We start from the raw sequence: 21,386 nt of genomic DNA, 5'->3' as shown, positions 1-21,386 counted from the left end.
TATTAGGCCACGCACCCCTGATGTAGCCAATCCTCCAAGAGTTTACAGTAGGCCTTGTGAGAAGAGCTCTGTAAGCTCTTGGAGGATTGGCTATATCAGGGGTATATGGCCTAGAACTCAAAGGAACTACTGCTACGAAAAAAAGCCCTAGTGATTGCCTGTAAGAGGGTTGGATCTCGATCTATTCAAGACCTTTAATCAAAAGAGAAGTAAGATAAGTAAGTATACACTGCAGTCCTAAAATGAATTACACTCTTCTAAATCCATTAAAGTCAATGGGCTTAGAAGGGCATGACTCTGTTTAGGACTGCGCTGTTGATCATCCCTTCACTCATGACTGTAACTCAGCTGCAAACACCAGCCAAGTATTCTCCTCCTCCAAAGAAATGGAAAAAGAAATTCAGGCTCCATTATCCGAGATGGCACGCATGGCGATACTGTTCGGTAACCTCAAAAAGTCCCTTTCTACATCTGTCGCATGAAGATATACGGCCGCGAAGTCTATGTCATTAACAATAACTTAAGTATGTTATCTTTTGGTCCGCAGTTTCCATAGTTTATTAATGGTATAACACATTAATTCTCCTCACAAGAGTGACCTTTACAACTCCAGCCATCCTCACAGCTTTTATCCAATTACATTATCGCTCATTACAGGTACAGTTCTTTCGAAATCTACATTTCACTGAAAAGGGGAGAGGGAGGGCGGGAAACGGCACAGATTCTAAATGCAGGGAAGACACCAGAAAGCGGGGGAAAGGACAGATCGTATCTGGGAAATTAAAGGAGAGCGTGCGGCTTCTTGAAAGCCGGTCAAGCCTACTTCGAGCTAACCATTCAAGGAGGGAGATCCGGGATTTATCCTGAGGAAGACAGGTCCTCAGAGGCCGTATAGGGGCTTGCAGCCCTGACCTCTCGGCCAAAATAATGAAAAAGGTGAAGAGCTTACCTATTGTGTTGACTCGGGCAGAAGGACTGGCTAACGTTGCTGGCACCGAAGATTTCAAGGAGCTGCTCCCGCTGTTTATTCTCAGCGCCGGCATGTGAGGAGAGGTCGGCGACGTGGGCGACTTGCTGTCCAACGTCTTGGGTTTCGCCGAGAGGTTCAGCGGCTGGGCCGCGTCGTCCTAAGAGGAGCATAAGAGAACAAAGCGGGTGTGAAACGCTGGGTCGAGGGACTGTCTTTGGAGTTGCGACTGGCTTTCCTCTTCAGGTGAGGCCACCATATTTTCAGGTGGGGAAGGGGAGGTTTAAAAGAAATGGGAGGAAAACCAGATGGTTTACTCCTAACCAGCAGAAACCCTTAGAGACTTCTTGCCAAGCCCTGTAAGGGTTGTCAACTCTGCCTTTGGAAATACCGGAAGGTTAAAGGGTGGAGACTGGGAGGGTGAGCTTTAAGGAGGGGAGGACACTCGGTAGGGTATAATGCTGTACAGTCCACCTTCCAAAACAGCCATTTTCTCCAGGAGAAGTGGAGTAAATGTTGGAGATAAATAACTAATGAACAAGTAATCTTTGTAGTCTGGAGATGGGTTGTAATTCCAGGAGCTCTTCAGTCTCCATCTGTTGGTTGGCAATCCTAACTTTCTGTGTTCTGCTATCTGTGACTAGTTGGTGCCAGAAATGTAGCCGGAGAAGGGTGACATCACAGAATTCACCTTTCAATGCAAGCCAGGGCTTGGGGGGGTTTTTTTAGAAGAAGCGTAGCAGGAAATCATTTGTATATTAGATGACATCCCCTGACATCACCATTGTTTCACACATGGCTTTTTTGTAGGAAAAAACCCAGCAGGAACTCATTTGCATATTAGGCCACACACCCCGATGCCAAACCAGCCGGAACTGCGTTCCTGCTCAAAAAAAGCCCTGATTACACAGCCATTGTCTGCAGGGGAAGTCAGTATTTCAGAGATCAGTTGTAATTCTGAGAGACCTCCGGGCCCCACCTAATTGGAAATATGACTGAATAAACATTGCAATCTGGGGAAAAGTCGGACCACAGAAGTCATCTTTAAATAAATTATCGCTGAGCTTCCTGAGACACGGCTGGTGCATTAGCAGAATAATTATAAACCAGGGGAAACAGTAATAGTACAACGAAAAGTATTAAAGCTGCATTCCTTAAACGGCTCCCCCCCACCCCCGAGCGATCCTGAGCGCGGTCCCTTTGACTTTAAGGAGACCTTACGCGGCAGTAATTGGTCTCCAATGAAAATATGCGGTTTGAGCATCGCATGAAAGTCAATGAGGTCCTGATGTAGCCCTATGATTGATTTGACGGATGGGCAGTACACCTGAATGAAACCCATCAACCCAGATACTGTATCAAATGGGATTTACCCTTCTGTCTTGATGATATCTGTGCAACTTTAAATGGGGAAAGTATCAGGAAAAATAACAATAAGCATCCTCTGGACCCTTCAAAGGCTCTCTAACAAGACCTTGGAACATCTGTCTCCAAACTCAAACACCAATGCAACAGACCTCAATGTCCTGGCCGGAAAGACATTTATTTATTTAATTTATATCCCACCCTCCACGCTGAAGCAGGCTCAGGGCGTAGCCGAGGGCAGCGGGATTTGTAAAAGTAGTAGAAGATAATGATATTGGATTTATATCCAGCCCTCCACTCCGAATCTCAGAGTGGCTTACAATCTCCTATGTCTTCTCTCCCCGCAACAGACACCCTATGAGGTGGGTGGGGCTGAGAGGGCTCTCACAGCAGCTGCCCTTTCAAGGACAACCTCTGCCAGAGCTATGGCTGACCCAAGGCCATTCCAGCAGCTGCAAGTGGAGGAGTGGGGAATCAAACCCGGTTCTCTCAAATAAGAGTCCGTTAACTTAACCATTACACCAAACTGGCTCTCTCTTGTAGGACCTGGACCATGAGCGATGTAGGAGCACGTGCTCCTAAATGCCCCACTGTGACTACACCCTGGTTCTTGGAACTGGTTTGCATTAACTACTGTCCTCTAGTTCCACAATCTCCTTTCAGACCTACTGTTGCCAACCTCAGGTGGGCAGCTGGAGATCTCCCAGAATTACATCTGATCTCCAAGCTACAGAAATCAGTTCCCCTGGAGAAAATGGCAGCTTTGGAGAATGGACTCTATGGCATTATACCTTGCTGAGGTCCTTTCTCTCTTGAAAACCCACCTTTCCAGCTCCACCCTCAAAATCTACAGGAATTTTCCAACCCAGAGCTTGAAAACCTACCAAGAGAGGTAGTGGTGGCCAAAACTTTGGCCATGACACCAAAAGCCTGGAACTCCTGCCATCTCCTGCCAGCGAGTGAAGATAATTTTGGTTGTTTTATTTGCCATTCCTTCAGTGATCCCTCCTCCCTCCCCAGTGTCTTAACCAGGGGTGGAATTCTAGCAGGAGCTCCTTTGCATATTAGGCCACATACCCCGATGTAGCCAATCCTCCAAGAGCTTACAAGGCTCTTTTTTGTAAGCTCCAGGAGGATTGGCTACATCAGGGGTGTGTGGCCTAATAGGCAAAGGAGCTCCTGCTAGAATTCCTTACAGGGCTCTTCCTACAGGGCCTGCTGTAATCTCCAGGAGGATTGGCTACATCAGGGGTGTGTGGCCTAATATGCAAAGGAGCTCCTGCTAGAATTCCACCCCTGGTTTTAACTATTGTTTTAAATGTTTTTAATGATGCATTTGTTGGATGGCTTTAACGGTGCTTAAAATGAGATTTTATGATGCACGTTTTAATTTGTTAGCTTACGAGTGCAGAAAAACTGGGTAGAATTTTGTAAATAAAAGTTTGTTTTTGATGGTTTTGAAACTCCATTGGCCTTGGTCGAGCAACAAATAAATAAATAAGTTTGCTTTTGATGGTTCTGAAACTCCGTTGCCCTTGGTTGAACAACACTTTTACGTCTTCATTCATGTAGGGCATACTCTAATCTTTCTGTTAAGAAAGTTTTCCAATTATTATGTATAAATTCAATTCAAAACAGCCTTTCTTAGAGGAATGTGAAACCAAGTGTTCTGGATCCAGTAAACATCACTCCAACTTCCTCTTTATTCATTTCCATTGTGTGTTTAGAGTTAATGATAAATTAATGGCAGGTCACACACACTTGGCCGTCATCTGATAACTGTAAGCAAACAAGCCATAGCAATGAAATATGACTTCACTTATATAACCATCTGTCTTTTCCAGTTCCTAGAGCTTTCTGGAAACTCCAGCTAGAAGAGGTGAATGGTCTGGAAGCCCACCAGAAGTCTTGATGATATCTTGAAAACTACAATGCCACACAGGGCTTTTTCTTGGTAGAAAAAGGTTCCCCAGCGGGAACTTATTTGCATATTAGGCCACACCCCCTGCCATGAAGCCAGCCAGAATTGCGTTCCTGTGCATTCCCGCTCAAAAAAAAGCCCTGACGTCATCTACCTAATCAAGCTTGGGTCCAGTGGCACCTTTAAGACCAACGAAGTTTTATTCATGGTATAACAGGCTGGAAAACTGGGCTAAAACCAATAAAATGAATTTTAACAGGGATAAATGTAAAGTTTTGCATTTAAAAACATAAGAGAAGCCATGCTGGATCAGGCCAATGGCCCATCCAGTCCAACACGCTGTGTCACACAGGGCGTTTTCGCACTGACCTTCAAGTGGTGCGACCACCCTCCTCACGCCGGCGGATCTGCAGGGATTTCGCACCAGAAGCGCCGGCGCACCCAAAAGAGCCGGCGACTTCCGTCGCGAAACCAGCTCAAACGGAAACCGCCAAGAAGCAGGAAAACGTTTGAGCTGGTTTCGCGACGGAAGTCGCCGGCTCTTTTGGGTGCGCCGGCGCTTCTGGTGCGAAATCCCTGCAGATCCGCCGGCGTGAGGAGGGTGGTCGCACCACTTGAAGGTGAGTGCGAAAACGCCCACAGTGTTCAAAAAAAAATTTATATATATATTTATATATAGTGGCTAATAGCCACTGATGGACCTCAGCTTCCATTTAGGAAGGAAAAATCCAATGCATGGTTATAGGATGGGAGAGACTTGTTTGGGCAGTAGTATGTGTGAAAAGGATCTAGGGGTCTTAGTGGATCATACACTGAACATGAGTCGACAGTGTGATGTGCTGGCTAAAAAGGCAAATGCAATTTTGGGCTGTATCAACAGAAGTATGGTGTCCAGATCACATGAAGTGATGGTATCTCTTTACTCTGCTCTGGTAAGACCTCACCTGGGGTATTGTGTTCAGTTTTGGGCGCCACATTTCAAGAAGGATATAGACAAGCTGGAAAGGGTCCAGAGGAGAGCGACAAAGATGGTGAGGGGTCTGGAGACCAAGCCCTATGAGGAAAGGATCACCATCTTCAAGGGCTGTCATCTAGAGGATGGTGTGGAATTGTTTTCTGTGGCCCCAGAAGGACCAGAACCAAATTAAATCAAAAGAGTTTCTGGCTCAACATTAGGAAGAACTTCCTGACCATTAGAGCGATTCCTCAGTGGAAAGCTCCGGCAGAGGTTTTCCTTGAAAGGGCAGCTACTGTGAGAGCTCTCTCAGCCCCACCCACCTCACAGGGAGCTTCCGATTCAACATCAGGAAGAACTTCCTGACTGTTAGAGCAATTCCTCAGTGGAACAGGCTTCCTCGGGAGGTGGTGGGCTCTCCTTCCTTGGAAGTTTTTAAACAGAGGTTTGATGGCCATCTGACAGCAATGAAGATCCTGTGAATTCAGGGGGAGGTATTTGTGTGTTTCCTGCATTGTGCAGGGGGTTGGACTAGATGACCCTGGAGGTCTCTTCCAACTCTATGATTCTATAAGCTTTCATGTGCAAGCACACTTCATCAGAAGTTCTGGCGAAGTGCGCTTGCACACGAAAAATACCATGAATAAAATTTTGTTGGTCTTAAAGGTGCCACTGGACTCAGAGTTTGTCCTGCTGCTTCAGACCAACATGGCTACCCATCTGAATCCACTGAATACCCCACTATGGCTTCCAGTTATGGTTGCCAGGCAACTGGTGGGAGGGCTGAGGGTGGAGAAACATGGTTGGGGTCTCTACAGAATTCCCAGTGATTCCTAGAGCTGTCTCTGTCACTTCCAGGTTTTCCCCAGAAGCGATGGTCACATTGCTGTCGAGTTTTGAAAATTTCCCACCACTGCTGCTTGAACACATGAAGCTGCCTTATACTGAATCAATCGCTGGGTCCATTAAGATCAGTCTTGCCTTCTTAGACTGGCAACAGCTCTCCAGGGTCTCAGGCGGAGGTCTTTCACATTGCCCATTGCCAGATCTTTTTTTCTGGAGATATCAGGAATTGAACCTGGGACCTTCTGCATGCCAAGAAGATGCTCTTATCAATGACCCACAGCCCCTCACTTGGAGCTGTCGTTGGCAATGAGAGCTCAAGAACACGAGTGTGTGTGTGTGTGTGGGGGGGGGGGGCAATGGTCCCACAGCCCTATGACGAATATCGATTTAAAAGTGAATGCTGGACACAGAGAGCTAAAAGAGAGGTTTCTGCAAACTCCGCTTCACTGGCAGAGTAGGAATTTTAACCAGGGTTCCCTCCAGGGGTGGAATTCTAGCAGGAGCGCCTTTGCATATTAGGCCACACCTTCCTGATGTAGCCAATTCTCCAAGAGCTTACAAAAAAAGAGCCTTATAAGCTCTTGGTGGATTGGCTACATCAGGGGTGTGTGGCCTAATAGGCAAAGGAGCTCCTGCTAGAATTCCACCCCTGGCTATACTGATCCAACGTAACTGAACTAGGGTTAAAACTGAGCTCTAGTGGTAGCATGCAAGTGTAGGGTTGCCAATCCCCTGGTGGGGGCAGGGGATCCCCCGGTTTGGAGGCCCTCCCCCCCTGCTTCAGGGTCATCAGAAAGTGGGGAGGAGGGGAGGGAAATGTCTGCTGGGAACTCTATTATCTCCTATGGAGACTTATTCCCATAGAAAATAATGGAGAATTGATCCGCAGGTATCTGGGGCTCTGGGAGGGCCGTTTTTTGAGGTAGAGGCACCAAATCGTCAGTATAGCATTCGGTGCCTCTCCTCAAAACACCCCCCCCCCCCATGTTTCACAAAGATTGGACCAGGGGGTCCAACTATACAAGCCCCAAAAGAAGGTGCCCCTATCTTTCATTATTTCTTATGGAAGGAAGGCATTATTTCCTATGGAAGGAAGGAAGGTGTGCGGTCCCTTTAAATGGCCAGTGTTCCCTGTAAGCAGAGTTAGCATGAGCTAGCTCACAGATTTTTAGCCTCCAGCTCACACCTTTTTGTCTTCGCTCAGGAAGGATGACCCCAGAGCACACTAATTTAATTAGTAGCTCACAACTTTAATGCCAGTAGCTCACAAAGCAGAATTTTTGCTCACAATACCCTGCAGCTTAGAGGGAACAATGGATGGCCAGAACTCCTTCATTATTTCCTATGGAAGGAAGGCATTGAAAAAATGTGCCATCCCTTTAAATGTGATGGCCAGAACTCCCTTCGGAGTTCAATTCTGCTTGTCACAGCCTTGATCTTGGCTCCACCCCTAATGTCTCCTGGTTCCACCCCCAAAGTCTCCTGGCTCCACCCCTAAAGTCCCCAGATATCTCTTGAACATGAACATATGAAGCTGCCTTATACTGAATCAGACCCTCGGTCCATCAAAGTCAGTATTGTCTACCCAGACTGGCAGCGGCTCTCCAGGGTCTCAAGCTGAGGTTTTTCACACCTATTTGGCTGGACCCTTTTTCGTTGGAGATGCCGGGGATTGAACCTGGGACCTTCTGCTTACCAAGCAGATGCTCTACCACTGAGCCACCGTCCCTTCCCTACCACTCAGTGGCTCTACCACTGAGCCACCGTCCCTTCTCTTGAATTGGACTTGGAACCCAATGCAAGTGTATTCCTCCTCTGTAAAGGTCATTTCTTCTTTTTAAAGTTTGTCTTAGTTCAGCATGGAGAAGCTTGACTCTGGCTATCTGTGTTAACCGCTTTGGTCTACAGCAGCCTGGAGACCTTCTCTTCTAAGATAGATCACCGATAAGATCAGGCCAATCTAAACCCAGCTGAAGCAACAAAACAAAGCATCTTCTTTTAAGTCAAACATTTCTTCAGCAGGCTTCAAGATAAATGCTTTGAGAGCAGAAGACCAGGGAGTTTTTTTTCACTCCCCCCCCCCCCCAAGAATATAAACACCAATGTGATTAAAACCAAAATGTAATCATGGGGCGGGGGGGAGGTCACAAACTGTTTTCGTGGAAAAAATGGCATACTTGGCTAACAAAAAAGTACCCTTTCTACACATGAGAAAAATAATAATAATAATTTGGACGTTCAGCAGAAGGATTGCCAACCAGCCTCCTTCAGCAAACATTGGTCTTGTGAGGGCGGGTTTCTTAGAGAAGCAACTGAGATTTTAGTCTTGCCCACATTAATAATCCTAACGCAGGCTCCTTCAATGTACCATCACAGCTTTCAAGGGTTGCGACGATCTAATTGGATTTATATCCTGCCCTATACTCGGAATCTCAAAGTCTCAGAGCGGTCACAATCTCCTTTACCTCCCCCCCACACACACACACACAACAGACACCCTGTGAGGTAGGTGGGGCTGAGAGAGCTCTTCCAGCAGCAGCTCTAGTTTTGTGTCGGAGTCAGAGTGCTCGATTAGAAACTGGGACAAAATCCCCACTCGGCCACGAAGATTGCTGCCTGAGACAGTCCTTGTCTTTCAGCTTGGCCTACTTCGTAGCATTGTTCGTGTGAATAAAATGGAGGAAGGAAGGGATTCAAAGGCATAGACCAGGTGTGGCCAAACCTGCTTAACATAAGAGCCAGGGGTGGAATTCTAGCAGGAGCTCCTTTGCATATTAGGCCACACCCCCTGATGTAGCCAATCCTCCATAAGCTGACAAGCCTCTTTTTTGTAAGCTCTTGGAGGATTGGCTACATCAGGGGTGTGTGGCCTAATATGCAAACGAGCTCCTGCTAGAATTCCACCCCTGGTAAGAGCCACCAAGAATAAACGTCAGATGTTTGAGAGCTGCAAGGCATGGATATCAGATGTTGGAGAGCAGCAAGACAGGAAGGAAAGCAGGCGGGCAAAGAGATGGAGAGGGGGAGGAGGGAAGGAGAGGTGGAAAGAAAACAACTTTAAATGCATTCTCTAAGCCTCTGGATGCTTGGCTTGGAGAAGTGGTGTCAAGAAACAAATGCCTTCTCTAAACTTGCTGATGGGGCGGTGGCAGCTTTGAGAGCCATACAATATGTGTAAAATACCAACTCGTGGCTCCGTAGCCACAGTTTGGCCACCCCTGGCATAGACAAATGGGTCTCTGTTGCAGGGGTGTCAAATATATGACCCATAGAATGGAAATGGCCTGTCTAGGACTCTTACCTGGCCTACGAGTAACTGATCATTACCTTAATTGCCAGATGATAGAGATTGTGCATTATGTCCCTATATATGGGCAGAGTGGTAAAGCTGCAGTATTGCAGTCAAAGCTCTGCTCACGACCTGAGTTCGATCCCAGCGGAAGCTGGGTGCAGGAAGCTGGCTTGAGGTTGACTCAGCCTTCCATCCTTCTGAGGTCAGTAAAAGGAGTACCCGGCTTGCTGGGGGGGAAGTGTAGAGGACTGGGGAAGGCAATGGCAAACCACCCCATAAAAAGTCTGCCATCAAATGCTGTAAGAGCATTAATATTTATAGCATGTTTGTATTCTGAGTTTAAAAAACCAATACTGTTAATTGGATTTGCCTGGATCTTTTATAAAGTTTGTATCTCTGATACCATGTGTGGCATTACATTTTATGGCACACATGACTTGGCCCAACCAAGTGACATTTATGTCAGATCCAGCCCTCATAACAAATGAGCTTGACACCTCTGGAAAAGACTGCAACACTTTGGTCTGCCAAGAGGGGAAATCATGGCTTATACCAGGGGTGGCCAACGGTAGCTCTCCAGATGTTTTTCGCCTACAGCTTCCATCAGCCCCAGCCAGCATGGCCAATGGCTGGGGCTGATGGGAGTTGTAGGCAAAAAACATCTGGAGAGCTACTGTTGGCCACCCCTGGCTTATACCCATTCCTGCAATTAGCAACCTAGCTCTGAAGCCCCTGGAGTGTTGCTGCCAGTCAGATTCACAATATTGACCTTCATGCATTCGACGAGGAGAGCTGTGTTTCTCAAAAGCTTATGCTACGATAAAATGCGTTAGTCTTAAAGGTGCTACTGGACTCTTTGCTATTCTGCAGCAACAGACTAATCACGGCTAACTCCGCTGAATATTGACCCTGGTCAGGGCAGCTTTTTTTTTTTTTTTTTTGGGTAGCAGGAACTCCTTTGCATTTTAGGCCACACACCCCTGATGTTGCCAATCCTCCAAGAGTTTACAGTAGGCCCTGTAAGAAAAGCCCTGAAAGATCTTTGTAGCTGAACAAAGAGCCTTCTAGGTGGCTCAATGCCACAGGTGAAATCTACAACTCAAGCAGTGGGATTGCAAAGCACAGACTTTATGGCGGGAGCCACGGAGCCCAGTGATGCCTGTTCTCCCAAAGAGACTTTCTATGAATTCTGGCAACATCAGTCCATTGCTTCTTGCAGTTTATTTCAATGACCTTGATGGGGAAGAATCTACAGCCAAGCTCAGAGAAACAGGAGAAGCCACAGAGGCTGGTGTTCTTTTTTTTTTTTTGGGGGGGGGAACGCATACCCTCCCCCCTTCCTTTGGAAACAAAAGTCCAGGACTATCCCTCCCCCCGCTTTCCTCTTTCACAGAGATCTTCATTTCGCCGTCAATGCACAATCCGGTGCATTTGCTGGCACATCTGGGACCACAGACAATCGGGCCATTGTCGTGTGCCGAACAATACCGCCAGTCACTGGCGTATCTGCTCGGTCGCTCGCTTATCCCCAAAAAGCATCTGACTGGTAAATAGACCAATAATAGACATCTACTGGCAACTGGCACAGACAAATGAAGCTTCACCAGTGATGCCCCCAGAGGGTTACTGTGGTACACACACACACACACAGATCTTTAGGGCTGCTGTGGTACAGACACAGAGATCTTTAGGGACAACCCAATGTTCTCAGCCTCTTACTAATATTTTGAAGTCAACATTTTCTGTCCTCCGTTCCTCATTGTTGGATGTGTAGATTTACTGATACCAAATATCAGGGGTCATTTCATAGAAAAAGAGGTGCCAGAGCGTGTCAGCACAACTCATTCGCATAACACATTTGCATATGCCACACACCCCTGGCATCATCAGAAGGTGGACTAAATTATATCAGTTCAGCATCTACCTTAAAATGCTTCTTGAATTAGAATTGTCATCATAAACCCTTACTCCCATCATACTTTTTCAAATGACTTTTCAAATGACTATGTGGCCACAGTGGCATGATGAAGATTTCCATCTGTCTGCTTTATATATTTGGGTTATTTTCTCATTTTTTTTTGTGTGTGGGGGGGAAATATTAGAAAGTTTGTCAAATCTTAAGAGTTCAGCAAAATTTTCACAGGGGGGTCGAACAGTGGAGCCCAGAAGTAAGTATTTGGGGAGGTGGGGGGTGGTTTAAGAAAGAAAGAAAGCACAAAGTTTAGAGGCTCCAGTGCTCCTGCCCAAACATATGGTTTGTTGTTGTTGTTTTAAATTCATTTGTTCCCTTTCAAAACCAATACGTCAATTTTCAAAGAAACAAGCCAAACTTCGACAGTGTTGCCAAGTGAGCGGATTACCACCATTCGGGACGAACCCTCCCAAGATGAAAACTCGACCAGCGCTACTGCTGGCTTCATTTCTTTTAGCTTGTACGTAAGACAGGGTCAAGGAGTGTTAAACCCAGAGATGGGATTCTAGCAGGAACTCCTTTGCATATTAGGCCACACACCCCTGAGGTAGCCAATCATCCAAGAGCTTACAAAAAAGAGTCTTGTGAGCTCTTGGAGGATTGGCTACATCAAGGGTGTGTGGTCTAATAAGCAAAGGAGCTCCTGCTAGAATTCCACTTCTGGTTACACCTGAGCTTCCCACGCGTTAGGATTGCCAAATCAGGACTGGGAGATTTAGGGGTGGAGTCTGGGGAGAGTGGGGTTGGAGGAGGGGAGGGGCCTCATCACAATATAACGCCATTGACTCTACCCTCCAAAGCAGCCATTTTCTCCAGAGGAATTGGTAAGTGTCATCTGGACGTCAGCTGTAATTCCAGGAGCTCTCCAGGTCTCACCTGGAGGTTGACAACGTTATCAACTGACTGCTCCTCATGCACATATTGCATAGTTCTTCTATATTATGTACATGGGACAGGGGCTGACACGATAGAGTCTTAAGATCCTGACCTGATTACCTCTGCTTTCCCCTTCTTTCATTTTTCGATTTTTGTAAAATCAGGGCAGACGAAGGATTCCAGCGAGCTCGAAGTCCTGCACAGTGTTTTGAGTCACTTTAGTAAGCTCGAAGTCTTACACTTGGTTTGTGATCAACCCCTGAGGAGTTTGGGTAGGGTTGCCAGATCCAGGTTGGGAAATACCTGGAGATTTTTGGGGTGGAGGATGGGGAAGGTAGAAGAAGAAGAAGATGATATTGGATTTATATCCCGCCCTCCACTCCGAAGAGTCTCAGAGCGGCTCACAATCTCCTTTACCTTCCCCCCCCACAACAGATACCCTGTGAGGTAGATGAAGATATTGGATTTATATCCCGCCCTCCACTCCGAAGAGTCGCAGAGCGGCTCACAATCTCCTTTATCTTCCCATGACAGATACCCTGTGAGGTAGATGAAGATATTGGATTTATATCCCACCCTCCACTCCGAAGAGTCTCAGAGCGGCTCACAATCTCCTTTACCTTCCTCCCCCCACCCACAACAGACACCCTGTGAGGTAGATGAAGATATTGGATTTATATCCCACCCTCCACTCCGAAGAGTCTCAGAGCGGCTCACAATCTCCTTTACCTTCCTCCCCCACAACAGACACCCTGTGAGGTGTGTGGAGCTGAGAGGGCTCTCACAGCAGCTGCCCTTTCAAGGACAACCTCTGCCAGAGCTATGGCTGACCCAAGGCCATGTTAGCGGGTGCAAGTGGAGGAGTGGGGAAATCAAACCCGGTTCTCCCAGATAAGAGTCCGCACACTTAACCACTACACCAAACTGGTAGGGTTTGGCGAGTGACCTCAGTGGAGTACAATGCTTTGAGTCCACCTTCCAAAGCGGCCATTTCAGTCACCTGGGGATCAGGTGTCATCCCAGGAGTTTTCTAGCTACCAACTGGAGGTTGACAACCCTGGTTGGTAGGCTTGTCAGGTTGCCAGCTCCAGGTGGAAAAACTCTGCGAGATTTGGGGGGTGGAGCTTGGGAAGGGTGGGGTTTGGAGAGGGGAGGGACCTCAGCAGGATACAATGTCATAGAATCCACCCTCCAAGCAGCCATTTTCTCCAGGGCAAGTGATCTCTGCAGTCTGCAGATCAGTTGTAATTCCAGGAGAGTTCCAGGCCCCACCTGGAGGCTGGCATCCCTAACAGTATACAAAGGCCTGCTTATTGATGCACTGATATCACTGAAACACGCATTATGTTTTACGTTATCAGTATGAGCAAACGGATCAAGAAAAATCATAGGAAGAAGAAGAAAGAAGATGATATTGGATTTATACCCTGCCCTCTGCTCTCAATTGCAGAGTCTCAGTGCGTCTTACAATCTCCTTTACCTTCCTCCCCTACCACCCGTGCCAGATCTAGAGATGGAGCAGATGGGGCGCTTGCCCTGGGCGCTATCAAATTCGGTATGGAGTCCATTCTATTCTATGGGCCCATAAGATAGAATGGGCTCATAAGGGGGCGTCATTTTTAAATTCCCCCCCCTCAAAAAACTTGTCGATCCGGTCCTGCCCACAATGTACACCCCATGAGGAAGGTGGGGCTGAGAGAGCTCTTCCAGAAGCTGCCCTTTCAAGGACAGCTCTGTGAGATCTATGGCTGACCCAAGGCCATTCCAGCAGCTGCAAGTGGGGGAATCAAATAAGATAAGAGTCCGTGCACTTCACCGCTACACCACTTTTTCAGTTTCCTTCCACAGCTCTCCTTCTCTTATCCCATCAGCGGCAGCCACGAAAATTATTAGCAGTGATATTAAGAGGTAAAGGCAAGTTGTGAAATATGTTGTGTAAATGAATTATGTGGCTGATATTATCCTCCCTGATGAAATAATTGTATTAAATTAAGCAGGGATGTTCTCATGACAGGATGGCGGAATTAGATCATTCTCCTCCACAGCTTCACCCCCCTCTGCCCGGTACACCCCCCCTTCCCTCCTCCTTTCTCTGTTCTCAAGTTCTGATTAAGAATAATGCATTCCTTTCTCTCAAGACGGAAATTTATGCATCTGAAGGGGGGCGGGGGGGCAGAAAGACATTTAAGTCATAAATTTTGGCTGAGACACCAGGAGAGAATGCAAGTCATCTTTTTAAAAAGAAAAGAAACATAGGCACTTGTCTTTGAGACAACTGTTGTTCTTTTCACATTTTTAAGAGAGCCAGGTTGGTGTAGTGGTTAAGTGTACAGACTCTTATCTGGGAGAACCGGGTTTGATTCCCCACTCCTCCACTTGCACCTGCTGGAATGGCCTTGGGTCAGCCATAGCTCTGGCTGGGCCCAGGGCTAGGTTCTTCTGCGCCCCAGGCTGAATAGCACTCTGCGACCCCCCCCAGTATCATATTCGCGCACACACAGCGCGCGCACCACCATGACATCACTGAACACCCCCCCCCCCTTTGCTCAGGCTTTCCGAGTCTCAGGGAGCCTGGGCAAAGACAGAATGCGGCAGCTCGCGGCCCCACCCCGCCTTTTGCCCAGGCTTCCCGAGCCTCGGGGAGCCTGGGCAAAGACAGGACTGGTACGGGAGTGCAGAGGCGGGGCACTTTGTGGTGCCCCTAGGCCAGGTGGGGCCCGAGGCCACCACCTAGTTGGCCTATTCCCATGAGCCGGCCCTGGCAGAGGTTGTCCTTGAAAGGGCAGCTGCTGTGAGAACCCTCTCAGCCCCACCCACCTCACAAGGTGCCTGTTGTGGGGGAGGAAGGTAAAGGAGATTATGAGCCACTCTGAGATTTGGAGTGGAGGGTGGGATATAAATCCAATATCTTCTTCTTAGATATTGTTGAGCCTCAAAGTGAACCTGTGAGTTATTGTCCTCCCTCTTTTTTGTAGGAAGAAGAAGACAGCAGATTTATACCCCGCCTTGCTCTCTAAATCAGAGTCCCAGAGTGGCTTACAATCTCCTTTATCTTCCTCCGCTGCAACAGATACCCTGTGAGGTGTATGGGGCTTAGAGAGCTCTCTCAGAAGCTGCCCTTTCAAGGACAACTCTGCGAGAGCTATGGCTGACCCAAGGCCATTCCAGCAGGTGCAAGTGGAGGAGTGGGGAATCAAACAGGTTCTCCCAGATAAGAGTCCGCACACTTAACTGCTATACCAAACTGGCTCTCTGTGATGGACTTTGGGATGCCAACTCCTGGCTGGGAAACGGCTGGAGATTTTGGGGGGTGGAGCCTGGGGAGGGTGGGGTTTGGGGCAGGGAGAGATCTCAGTGGCCTATAATGCACCCCCCAAAGCAGACATTTTCTCTGGGGGAATTGATCTCTGGAGTCTGGATATCAACTCTAACAATGGGACATCTACAGGCCCTACCTGGAGGACGGGAAATCTAGTGACGCTATACATGATGAGCATTGCTCAAGATCATCTGATTACAGGAGCTCTGAAAAGGTAAGTAGATAAGGAAGAAGAAGAAGAAGACAATGAAGAGGAAGAAGAAGAGGAAGGAGATTGGATTTATACCCCGTCCTTCACTTGGAGTCTCAGAGCGGCTTCCAGTCTCCTTTCCCTTCCCCTCTCTACAACAGACACCCTGTGAGGTAGGTGGGGCAGAGAGTGCCTCTCTGAGAACTGCTATTGATCAGAGCTGCTCTGAAAGAACTTGTGACTGACCCAAGGTCACACCAGCAGCTGTGTGTGGAGAAGTGGGGAATCAAACCCATTTCTCCAGATCAGAGTCCGTGCTCTTAACCACTACACCACACTGGCTCTCCACACCTGGGGACTACTATGGTTCTTCCCGTCTTCACGTTATCTTCACAACTACCCTGTGCGTCAGGCAAGACTGAATGAGGTCACCCGGTGTGTTTCTTGGAACTCCAACCTGGGTTTCCTGCAGCCCTTAGACCAACGTTCTCACTGTTTTACTGCTCTGGCTCCCCGTAACCCACCACTTTGCGCTACGCCGAGTGGGTAGGCCGGGAGCTGTCTCTTTGCAAGCAATATTGAGCTGTTTGCAAGGATGCCAGCTCTCGAGATACGACTTAATCATTCTGCCGCGCGGCGCAGAGTTCATCCCTCCTTCATCGTCTGCAGCTGGCTGTCAGACAAACAACAAATCTGCTACTCTGAATTTCCCGTTTCAGGTCGCCTCCTTCTTCGCTGCTCCCCTCCTCTCTCGTCATCTTTTGTTTCCCCGGACCGTGATGCCTTGCTGCTTCAATGAAAACACGGGATCCGATTACAATGACCCCCATGCCTGCCCAGAAACCCTCGGCTTTTATGCCTGTCTATTCCCCATATGCTGTTTTGCTGAGATAGCGAGGCGGCATGTGATTTCCCCCAATGTACTTGGCACCGGGGTTTCTATGTGTTTTATACACAATTCATCAAGAGAGCAAACGGGAGGGGGGGGGGGAAGAGAAGATAGAGAAGAGCTTCCCTTGGCTATTACAGTGAGAGGGTGTTTGCGCTGGGTGGAGTCCAGACAAGAGCGAAAGGGACTTAAATTAACAGTACAGGAGGTACCACGTTGTCTCAGAGCTCTGCTTTACGGAGAAGTCTTAGCTGACGCTAACTTTTGATAGGCAGGAAGGAAGGGCTGAAACTAGGATTGCCAGGCCGAGCAGGGCAATAGATAGGAAGGTTGGGAGAAGTGTGGCAGGGAGTGATGTGAGCAGGGGTTTGTTTTGTAGGAAAATAGGTGGCGGAGCTCATTAGCATATGCTACCACCACCTCCAGGCGAAAGCAGCCCGATGAAAGAAAGGCGAGGACTGGGCAAGCAAGGCCTGCTTGGGTTGACTAGAGATCCAGCCAGCCAGCCCATGAAGGCCTCGCTCGCCTGCGGCTCTAATGGGCTGCCCCCCGCCAAAGTCAAAAGGCCAGCAAGCCAACCACTGCCTCAAATCACCTACGAAGTGGAGAAAGGGTGGCACGGGCTTCTCCAGGGGTTAATGAGGGCTGCTGGGGGCGTGGCAAAGCTCCTGGTGGCTGGCTGGCTGCCCGCTCTCCTATTCCAGGGATTGTTATGCAGCTGCACCTACTAATCAATGGACAAGGTAGGTGGGGAGGAAGAGGGGGGACCCTCAGAAAGATTCAAGAGCTGCGCTCCTGTGAGCTCCTGCTGAATCGGAGGCCTGGCTGTGAGCATGATGACATCACTTCCAGGGAAAACCCAGAAGCAATGGAAGTAGCACTAGGAATCATTGGGAACTCTATGGTTTTTTATCAGTTCCTGAATCACAGAATCGCACAGTTGGAAGGGCCCCTACAGGTCATCTTGTTGTAGTCCAACCCTTTGCTCATTGCAGGATCACGCCATTTAGACTAGGGGTGTCGAACTCATGAGGGCCGGATCTGACATAAATGAAACCTTGTGGGACCGGGCCATGCGTGCCGTAAAATGTAATGCCACATAGTGGAGATATAAACTTTATAAGGGATACAGACAAACACAAAAATTCCTACAATCACCTCCCCCTAAATTCATAGGATCTGCATTGCTGTCAGATGGGAAAATATTAGCGAGTTTGCAAAATTCTCACGGGGAGGGGGTTGAACAATGGAGCTCAGAAGCAGGTATTGGGGATGGGGTTAAGAAAGAAAGAGTACAATAAAACGTAGAGGTTTCAGCGCTCCACTCCTGTGAGCTCCTGCCCAAAATGAGGCCCGGCTACAAAGGACATTGGCTTACAGCTATGTTACGATACTATAAATAGCAAGGTTGTGACAGCACACCTTTTAAACGCCTTCCCTCCACTGGAAATAATGGATAGGGGCTTGGAGTGACGGTGGACAACAGGAGCTCGGGGTGGGGGACTGGCAGTAGGGTTGCCAAATCCAATTCAAAAAATATCTAGGGACTTTGGGGTGGAGCCAGGAGACTTTGGGGGTGGAGCCAGGAGCCAGGTGGTGACCGCACACCTTTTAAATGTCTTCCTTCCATTGGAAATAATGAAGGAATCATAGAGTTGGAAGGGACCTCTAGGGTCATCTAGTCCAACCCCCTGCACAAGGCAGGAAACTCACAAACACCGCCACAAACAACCTCCACATTTTTTTGAGGCTCATAGAATTGGACCCCCTGGTCCAATCCTTTTGAAACGTGGACGGTATTTTGGGAAGAGGCACTGGATGCTATGCTGAAAATTTGGTGCCTCTTTCTCAAAAAACAGCCACCCCAAAGCCCCGGATACCCGTGGATCAATTCTCCATTATACCCTATGGGAATAGGCCTCCATACAGTATAACGGCGTGCCCAGAAGACATTCTCCATCCTTGCTTTCTGATGCAGGGGAGGGGGGAGGCCTTCAAACCAGGGGATCCTCTGCCCCCACCTGGGGATTGGCAACCCTAATTGGCAGCCGTAGCTGAAACGAACACAATGCGGCAAATGCAAATTTGTGCACTTAGGCAAAAAAAAAAAAGAAGCCCAGCCCTCTGCTGGGAGATGCCAGGTGTGGTGGCTGCTGCTCCTGTGGAAAGGATCTCAGGACTGCGATGGATCCCGAGCTGACGTTAGTCAGCTGGGTGATGCAACAGCAAAAAGAAAGAAAAAGAGTAATGAAGTCAGTGGGCTCTCCTTCCTTGGAGGTTTTGAAGCAGAGGCTGGATGGCCATCTGACAACAATGAGGATCCTGTGGATTTAGTGGAAGGTGTTTGTGAGATTCTTGCATTGTGCAGGGGGTTGGACTCGATGACCCTGGAGGTCCCTTCCAGCTCTAGGATTCTAAAAGTGGGAGAGTTCCATGGAAATGAAGACTGGGCCTTTGCTCTCTCGGGTTTATCCTTTCTTTGGTTCACCTTCCCACATGGCTTTGCAGTCGAGCTGTTTGTAGGGCAAAGGAACATAGCTTACATTCCAAGAGACAGGGGTACCAGGCAGAGTCTAAACATACCGACTGCAGGGCTGGGAGGTGCCTTAGCCCTTCATCCAGGGAAAAAAGCTGCCTGGAGCTTCTTGACCTACCAGACAATAAACTAACCTTAAACAAAGTTCATACAGTCAAAGTATGTGGGGTTGGGTCTTGGCGCATTCGTCAGTGTCCTGATTAATAGTGCAAAAGGCATATATTGCCCATGCTAGCCTGTTTTCAGGGCTGTTTGCCAACAGCCTCTCCGGTGAGCAGACAGGAATGTTCCTTCTTATATTAAATATACAGTGAACTATAACAGGTATTGGTTTTTTCTGTATGTTATTGGAGTTTTCTATATGCTATAGAGCATTGCTTGTGCATGGATTTAAGAATTAATTAATTTATTAATTTAGATCCAGAGCAACTGTTCTCTCTTCCTGTCTTCAGTGGACTTGATTCCCTGGCCAGTCTACATCCATCCATAGAAAAGAACCGGAGTGGGGGGGCAGGGAACCCCAGGCAGGAGCCTGAACCTCTAAATTACCTAACAGGCAAATGGGAAGGAAGGAAGGAAGGAAGGAAGGAAGGAAGGAAGGAAGGAAGGAAGGAAGGAAGGGAGGGAGGGAGGGAGGGAGGGAGGGAGGGAGGGAGGGAGGGAGGAAGGAAGGAAGGAAGGAAGGAAGGAAGGAAGGAAGGAAGGAAGGAAGGAAGGAAGGAAGGAAGGAAGGAAGGAAGGAAGGGAGGGAGGGAGGGAGGGAGGGAGGGAGGGAGGGAGGGGGAGAAGGATAGAAGGAAGAGGGAGGAAAGAAGAAAGGGTGGAAAGAAGGGAAGGGGGGAGGAAGGAAGGGAGGGAGGAAGGAAGAGGGAGGAAAAAAGGAAGGGAGGGAGGAAGGAAAGAAGAACTACTGTGGTTTTAGGTTTGGTTTGTAGCAGCACATTATTCCAAGCCGTAATAATGGTAGGAAGGAAGGAAGGGAGGGAGGGAGGGAGGGAGGGAGGGAGGGAGGGAGGGGGAGAAGGATAGAAGGAAGAGGGAGGAAAGAAGAAAGGGTGGAAAGAAGGGAAGGGGGGAGGAAGGAAGGGAGGGAGGAAGGAAGAGGGAGGAAAAAAGGAAGGGAGGGAGGAAGGAAAGAAGAACTACTGTGGTTTTAGGTTTGGTTTGTAGCAGCACATTATTCCAAGCCGTAATAATGGTAGGTTAAAGTTACAATGTGTTTGGGATGTGTAATGCTGTGTCTAGTTCTGGGCCTCTGTCACTCACATTCTTTTACACTGTAAGCTTTATTTCAGAGAGAGATATCAGTTAATATTTCCATTACTCTCCAAATTTAAACCTCTGGATAATTATCTGAAATTTGCAGATGCTGTGCTGCTGAAATACTTATTGGAAGATACTAACAAGTCTGTAACTCAGGCAGTTGCAAAATCTGACTTTTTAGCCATTAATAAGCGGAAGGTTTTTTTTAACAAAGTAGAGACGGTCAATAGTGCCATTTTTAAGGTTTAACATTGGTAGAATTTGAATATGTGAATGCTTTTATGTAGACAGAAATTGTGGATGCTCTGGGCAAAAAACTCTACAGAATAAATGACTCCTGCCATAGAGTTTTTGCAAAGATACCAGTGTCCCTATGTTGCCAGTGACATGATGACATCACTTCCTGTGCATGCTGGGAAAGGTGCTGCCATGTCACTGGCAACGGCAGCCTAGGCCCTAGGTAACTTCCACTTCCTGTCAGTTGCCAGGCAACTAGGGTTGCTAATCCCCAGGTGGGGAAAGGAGATCACCTGGTTTGGAGGCCCTCCCCCCACATCAAGGTCATCAAAAAGTGTGGTGGGGGGGCAGGAAACGTCTGCTGGGCACTCCATTATTCCCTACGGAGACCAATTCCCATAGGATATAATGAAAAATTGATCACTGGGTATCTGGGGCGCTGTGCGGGGGGGGGGGGGGAGGTTTGAGGTAGAGGCACCAAATTTTCAGCATAGCATCTGGTGCCTCTCCTCAAAATATCCACCAAGTTTCAAAAGGACTGGACCAGGGGGTTCAAATCTATGAGCCCCAAAAGAATGTGCCCCCATCCTCCATTATTTCCAGTGGAGGGAAGGCACTTGAAAGGAGCACAGTCGCTTTGAATGTGATGGCGAGAACTCCCTTTGGGGTTCAATTGTGCTCATCACACCCTTGCTCCCGGCTCCAACCCCAAAGTCTCCTGGCTCCACCTCCAAAGTTCCCAGATATTTCTCGAGTCA

The 21,386-nt window shown here is 48.1% G+C and overlaps 1 protein-coding gene across 4 annotated transcripts in view; it reads right to left on the bottom strand.

Moving 5' to 3' along the window:
* The window catches only part of SOX5 (SRY-box transcription factor 5), an 871,788-nt gene that overhangs the window by 96,056 nt on the left and 754,346 nt on the right, over positions 1-21,386 (bottom strand). For all 4 annotated transcript variants that reach the window (XM_060245898.1, XM_060245895.1, XM_060245896.1 and 1 more), the window contains one exon: positions 950-1,127. In XM_060245898.1, coding sequence (XP_060101881.1) covers positions 950-1,127 — 178 coding nt within the window. The remainder of the gene's footprint in view (positions 1-949; positions 1,128-21,386) is intronic.

Source organism: Heteronotia binoei, chromosome 8 (genome assembly GCF_032191835.1).
Source record: "Heteronotia binoei isolate CCM8104 ecotype False Entrance Well chromosome 8, APGP_CSIRO_Hbin_v1, whole genome shotgun sequence".
In the NCBI taxonomy this organism is placed as follows: domain Eukaryota; kingdom Metazoa; phylum Chordata; class Lepidosauria; order Squamata; family Gekkonidae; genus Heteronotia; species Heteronotia binoei.
The sequence above is the reverse complement of the archived record's forward strand: the minus strand, read 5'-3'. Positions and strand labels throughout refer to the sequence as shown.